This window comes from Crocuta crocuta, unplaced genomic scaffold (genome assembly GCF_008692635.1).
Source record: "Crocuta crocuta isolate KB4526 unplaced genomic scaffold, BGI_CrCroc_1.0 scaffold168, whole genome shotgun sequence".
Classification (NCBI taxonomy): Eukaryota; Metazoa; Chordata; class Mammalia; order Carnivora; family Hyaenidae; genus Crocuta; species Crocuta crocuta.
This window is the reverse complement of record NW_027532591.1, coordinates 6,755,761-6,762,603: the sequence shown is the minus strand read 5'-3', so window position 1 is coordinate 6,762,603 and position 6,843 is coordinate 6,755,761. Positions and strand designations below refer to the sequence as shown.

General features: G+C 56.8%; 1 protein-coding gene across 2 annotated transcripts in view; it reads right to left on the bottom strand.

Moving 5' to 3' along the window:
- Positions 1–3,623: 3,623 nt before the first annotated feature.
- The window catches only part of MROH7 (maestro heat like repeat family member 7), a 49,770-nt gene continuing 46,550 nt past the window's right edge, over positions 3,624–6,843 (bottom strand). For both annotated transcript variants that reach the window (XM_077779804.1, XM_077779803.1), the window contains exons 20-22: positions 6,568–6,670; positions 4,440–4,502; positions 3,624–3,943 (exon numbers count right to left, since the gene is read on the bottom strand). In XM_077779804.1, coding sequence (XP_077635930.1) covers positions 3,699–3,943; positions 4,440–4,502; positions 6,568–6,670 — 411 coding nt within the window. In that variant the 3' untranslated portion in view covers positions 3,624–3,698. The remainder of the gene's footprint in view (positions 3,944–4,439; positions 4,503–6,567; positions 6,671–6,843) is intronic.

The window sequence follows — 6,843 nt, the reverse complement described above, 5'->3', positions numbered from 1 at the left end:
GGCGCCCCAGCGTTCAGTGGAACCTTATGGAGGGTTTTGAGAAAAGGGGCTATGTGATCAGACGTGCCTGTTCCTGAGGCGAACCACCTCCCCACCCACGCGATCTGGCGTGGAAACAGGATCTCCAGGCGAGGCGTGCCTTCCTGCTGCCGCAGGGTTACCCAGCAGATGGCCAGCGCCGCCCTGCGGTGGCTGCTACAGCCTCGGGAAGCCCACAGCCTGGAGATGGACAGGCAGCTGACCAAACACCAGGGTCAGTCCCAAGTCTGCACAGCGGAGGCCCGGAAGAGTGGGTGTTTCCTCGGGGGTTCGGCAAGGTTTCACAGAGGAGGCAATGCGGAGCTGAGCAGAGCAGAGATGAGGGAGACAGACGAGCTCTGGAAGGGGGCTGAGCATCTTAGACAGCGGGAGCCCCTGGGCAGAGAGGCAGGGCGGTGTGTAAGAGCCTGGCCTGCCGGGCACCGCAAGAATCAGGGGGAAAGGCCAGCAAGGCGGATGGGGGCCGGAGGGCAGTCCGGCCTTTAACTTGCAGAGGATAATGAGCCAGCGATAGACCTGAGGACAGATTTGTCTTGGGGAGGCCTGGGTTGATGAAGGTGAAGGATTGATGGGAGGAGGCTGGGTTAAGAGCTGAGGTGCTGGTGAGAGACCAGGGAAGAGAAGGCATGGGAGGCGTGGCTGTGGGGCGGGCAGGCTTGGGTGTGATCTGCTACGGGTGGGAGAGAGAGCAGGGCTCGGGCAGGCACGGAGGGCTGTGGCCCCCGGGGCCAGGCCTGCGGCTTTCCCCTTCCAGCTGCCCGCCAGTGCCCAGCAGAACACTTGGTCCAAGTGCCTCCTCCCCGCCAACTCGGCACCTCCTTTCCCCCCTTCATCCTCCAGCGGGCTCCCTGATGGGCCCCCTTCTCATTCTCCTCCTCACTATCTTTTCTCTTCTAGGGTACAGAACCTGCGGATCCTTTGGCTTCCCTTTTTATTTGATTCCTATAAAACTCTGTGAGGCAAGAATCCATTTTAAAGGTGATATTGGGGGAGGCTCAGAAAAGGAAGTGATTGCTGAGCGCTCTCTGACTTGAGACTACTTGGGGGGCGCTGGCCAGTCACTGAGCTCGTCAGCCTCTGTTGTGCTGAGAAGCCACCCAGACCGGAATGTGGCAGCTGTCATTTGCCAAGGCCAGCCCAGACCTGGGTTCCAGCAATGTCTTTGGGTGGAAAGGGCTCAGACATGGGAGTTGGGAGACCTTCGAGACCCACACTTCTTTTCTCTTGTGTGACCTTGGACAAGCCCCACTCACCTTGGAGTCCTGTCGTCTGTAGAGTGAGGGCAGTGAAGCCAGCCTGACCTTCGCCATAACTCCACAAGGCTACCGCAACACTCCAAGGAGGCCATGCTTGTGAACATTCTTGGCAATGGAAGACGTGATGCACAAGGACCACCCCCATTTCCCGCTCTCTCTTAGCCCCAGAATCCTGATGGCCTTGGCCTACCATTTATTGGCAGAGGATTGTGTGGTCAACTTCCTGGGTTCCTCATCCCAGCAGGAGCTTACATGTACTCTACACTCTCGCCCTGGGGAATCTCACCTCAGCCCTGTCTGCGAGGAATCCCCAACGCACTTCCATCCCAGGTCCTTATGCCAAGGTCGCCACTGTGCAGCCAGCCACCTGGAAGACGTCCCTACTATCACGACACCAAGCCTCTCAAGCTCACCACCACCTCCAGCCTCAACTCCTCTCTCCACGAAGGTGCCTCTGATCCTAACGGGTCAACCAGTGCGGGGGACACCACTGACCCAGTCATCCGCCCAGAAAGGCAGGCACCACCCTCAGCGCCTTGCTCTCCCTCCCCCTCCTCCATTCTGTCAACCACCAGGTTTTGAAAACTCCCCTCCCTCTCTCTCCCCAGGGTCCAGTCTTCCTTCTCCATCCTGCCCTGCCGTTCAGGCTTCCATTCCTCCCCCCCCAACCCGGAGCCTCCAGCAGAGTCTCCCTGCCCATGCTCCTGGTCACCACCCCTCTTTCCTTCCGCCACAGCGTGAGCTTTCTTCCCCTCCCTTTTATCATTCATTCCCTTTTAGGCCCAGAGCCCTCCTCCTTACTCCCTCCCACTGGCCTGTGTTTTAATGTGTATTTTCAGCTTGTAAGTATTCTTGCAAACTGTGGCTTCTTTTGTGCATACATTTTTAATGTACTCTTTCCCTCAGCACTAGGTTTGAGGTCCCATCCAAGGTGCTACAGGTACCCCCACTGCCTGTGAAGTGCTACATGGGACTCCCCGGCGCCCATTCACCCCCGAGGATGGATACCCAGCCCTCCTCCTCTCCCAGGCACCACAAATAACGCGCTGCAATGGACCTCATAACAGCTCTTTTTATGGATCTCTGGGGAGAGCTCCAAGATGTGTGCCCATGCGTGGAACTGCCGGGTCATGGCATGCCTGAACTCCGTATGAATGAATCATGACGGATTCGTGTCCCAGACGTCTGCTCCCATCCCCCCTCCCACTAGCAATGCCTGCGGGGTTCCTGTATCCTCCAGAGGAAGGAGCTTTCTAAAGCCGACATCTGCCCACATCTCTCCCCTGCTTAACACCGCACCATGCCTTCCCGCTGCTCCCTTAACCCAGCCTCCAAGGCCATGGTGAGCTGGCCCTGGCCCTGATCTACACACACACACACATGCATGCACACACACTCTAGGATCCATTGAAGCTGCGTATCAGCAGTTGGTCCTCAGTCCCATGTGCCCTGCTCTCCTCCATTCATGCCCACCACGTATCCTCATTCCAAACCCCCTAGTGGGGGGTCTTGCCCCTGACACCCCTACTCCCAGCTGGCCTAGGTACATCCTCTGGGCTTCACAAGCTCCCACGAGCTCCTTCATCACAGCACCGCCCTGGTGGGCACGGATGTCTTTACATGTCTCTGATACTTCCATTAGACCAAAGTTTCTCAACCCCAGCACTTCTAACCATTTGGGATGGATAATTCTTCACTGGGGGCTGTGCTGTGCTTAGCAGCATCTTTGGGCTCTACCCACTAGAGGACAACAGTATCCCCTTCCACAAGTTGTAACAATCAAAAGTGCCTCCAGATATTGTGAAATAGTCCCTGCATGTCAAAAATCACCCTGTTGAGAACCACTGCATCAGACTATGAGTTACCAGGGTTGGGACTGGGCCTTGCTCTCCTTCAGCACCCAGAACAGGCCTGGCCCAGGTTAGGTGCTCAGTAAATGTTAGACAAATGATAGACAACCGACCTCTGGGCAATGACCTGAGGGTGGGACTCAGAGGTCAGGGTTCCAGGAAGTGCATGAGGTCATGGGGTAGGGGCGTCTGTCCCTTTCCTTCCCCTAAAGCCACCCCAATCATCATCTTTTATGGTTCTTCTAACCACTCTATGGGAGAGGGGACACTGAGGCACAAAGTGGACTTTTTCTGTGGCCTTGAGGAAGGCACTTCACCTCGGCTTCTCCACCTATAAAGTGTGGACGAAGTAGCCCGTGTGCATCTGTAAATGTTGCCTGAGTCCACAACGAAGGCCACACTCATCTCACAGATGTGCCGCATGGAGCAATGGCTGCCCCGGGGCGTGGGGCGTCTCCCGTGAGGAAACAGTCAGGGGGAGAGGTAAGCCACGTGGCGTTTATCATGAGCATGGCCGTGGCCGCCCCTGGGGAGGGCTGGGGGCTCAGGCACATCACTGCTTCAAGTTCATCTTCCAGGAGCCCAGGGCCTGCATGATCCAGGAGCGGCGCTGGTGGGAAGCGGGCAGGTTCTCACAGCTAGGGCTCCAGCGGTGCGTGGTGGCTGGGTCGCACACCCATGAGTCCCCGTGTGGCAGCGGCCAGGAGTTCCGCCAGCAGCTGGCCAGGATGTGGTCCTGGGCCTGGGCCGCGTAGATGCACACTGATGCTTCTGGGTCGTGTCTCAGGTTTTCCAGAGCTGGGTCGTGGGGAGGGAAAGGCCGCTCGTTAAGGCCAGGGTCCCCCACAAAGGTCCCACAGCAGATCCTCCCTTCTCACTGCTGTGTCTTGGCACAGGCATTCTGTTTGGCATCCCTTCATCTCCTCTTCCTCCCAGCCCTTCAAACTGTTCCTGCCTTTTGAAGCCTAAGTTAAAACCTCATCAATTTCTCCAGTTACAAAACTAATGTGCCCCCATGAAGAGTCCAGACCACTTGCTCTGTACTAAATACTTTGGGGCTTGTTTTCTAGCCTGGGTTCCTAGACTGTAACCTCCCCTAGGGTGGGGCTGTGCGTTCTGTGTGTCGGTGACCCAGGGTACTTAACATTGCTCACCAGGGATGAAGACTAGCACAGCTGGACTGAGCCGATGCCCCTGCGTTGGGACCTATCCCTTCTGTTTTCTGTCACCCACTGCGAGCCCACTCATCCTCTCATTGGCCCCTGAGATCTCAAAGACGCAGGGCAGGACTTACCCTCTTTAACTTCATTCAGCTGGTCTTCTGTCATTATGCTCTCCATGCAGGGGACCAGCGACCCTTGAGTGTAAGCCGAGAGGTGAGTGCATCCACCTCCCGACTCCGACCTCTGCCCCCAGACCAGACCTCCTGAGAGAAGCTCTCCCACCCTCCTTGAGACCCATGAATGAGGACATAAAGAGAACTTCACTTTGACCCCGGGACAGATTCCCCAAGTGGAGTCCTAGGAGACATGGCGGGCCCAGAGGCTGTCCTCTGGGACAGGCACCAGGACAGGGACAGGATCTGGGCCAGAGCTGACTCTGACGGTGCGGCCCTTGGTGGCCCCTGCCCGGGCTGGCCCTTAGCGTCCTCGTCTGAGACTCGGGGAGGCTGCCGCCTCAGCTGGCCCCTTTCCCGGGGAGTTTGAGCAGCAATAGTGGTAAGACACTGAGCGCCTTGCACACCTTTCTGGCAGGTGTTCGGTGGGGCCCTGGAGGGAATGAGACTCCGCTCCTCGGCCACGTGGGTCAGGCCTCCCCCGCTCCCAGCCTGCACGCCTGGGTCCCAGAGTGCCTGCAGGTCCTTGACTGGGTCAGGCCGTACCTCTCACCTCTCCTTAGGCCCATCCCGCGTCTCTCTGCCTGGCTCATTCCTATTCATCGTTGAATGTTCAGCTTAACATGGTTACTTCTCCAGGAAACCTTCCTGACCCCATGCCCAGGTTTGGTTAGGTGTTTCTCTGGGTTCCCAGAGCATCTGAGTTTCTCTCATCTGTATATACTCAGATGTATTTTGTGACTTATATCTCCTGCCAGACCAGGGGTCTCAAGCTTAGACCCACTCGGGGTGGGGAAGTGGGAAGGGCAGTCTCTGAGGATCTTAAATCACACGTGCCATTGTATGCACACGTGTGTTTTTCTAGGGGAAAGTGTTCATAGCTTGTTTCAGGGTTTCACAAACCCACAGGAGGTTAGGAACGCCTGCATCAGGCCAGAGATTGCCTGTGGCAGACGCGGCCTTGACTCCGCTTTGGTTCCCCGGCACAGAGAACACCCCCAAGGCTGTTGAACACCATCACTATTAGATGTGGCTAATTCAGAGCAAGATTTAGGGATGTGGGCATCTAGGAAATAATGGTGCTCTGGGTGAGAAGCCTCTTCTGGGCAGGCCCCCACATTCTGAGGGATGCCCCCAGTCCCGGGCATTGCTCCTTTGTCCCTGCGCGGGTCAGGTTCACAGCACAACCCCGACCCCTGCCATCCACATCACTTCCAGAAGGTTCTCTGTTTCTCTAGACTAAGCAGGTGCCTGATGCAGAGTGGAGCATCAAGCAACATTTGCTAAATGAGCCAGTGAATGGGTGCGTGGGAGACTGACTAATGCAAACCACAAGTGAATTGGGGGAAAGAACTAAAAGAAATGTTGCAAAGTGAGGGCTGGGAACATCATCCTCTCCAAGCTCCTGTGCACCTGGTGAAGGCGTGTGTGGATATTTGAGGGAGAGGAGGGGAGTTGCTGGGAGGAGACATTTCCACCTGCCATCGGAAGGGTCTGGGGTGGGGTGGGGATTCCAAATGAGGTGAATCTAGTTGTTTTGGGGAAATGTGGAGTGAGCTGATGTTGAGGGAGCACCTTGACTAGCCAGTCTTCACATTATTAAAAAGTATTCTCATCTAATCTGTAAAACCGGAGCTAACCCCCATTTTGTGGGCGAGGAAACCGAGGCTCAGTGGGCATAGAGGACTCAGTTGGGGTCACCCAGAAAGGGGATCATGGAGCTGAGATTCTACTTCACACTTTCTATGGCCCAGCTTGGCCCCTCTCACCACAGTCAATGGTAGGCTCCTGCTGGGCCTGGGGGACAGAGGGGGGAAAGAGCAGTTCCACTGTGCAGTTGCCAAGGTTGTGAACTGCACAAGGACTCCAGGCCGGATCCACCCTGTGGCCCACTTTCCAAGCAGGGATCTAGAGGAAGGAAGACCTTTCTAATTTGCACCACGACTGTCTGCTGGCCAAGCCTCGCACACAAAGGGAGGCATTTCCCAGGTGCCCGGAGGGCCGGCAGCCTCCTTCCAAGGGGGGCGGGGAAGCAAAATACAGGGCAGGCAGAGCCCCAGGTGCAAATCTAGTTCTACCAGGTTACCTATGAACATGACTGAGGCCTTCCGGAGGGAGGCCCGGGAATTCTTGGCATACTCCAGGCTCTGGCTGAGGAACGTGGGGGCGCTGTCTCGGTGGGTCGTCACCTGGGACAAAGAGAAAGCCCAAGAGTGCTGGGGTCTCACGGGCACTAATTACCCATCCACCCCTCCCAAAGCTAGGGATGGTGACCCTGCCGGGCAGCCAAGCCCTGGCCTCTTGCCTCCTAAACTTCTCTGCCACCATCCTGGCCTCTGCCTGAGACCCCCAGAGGCCAGGC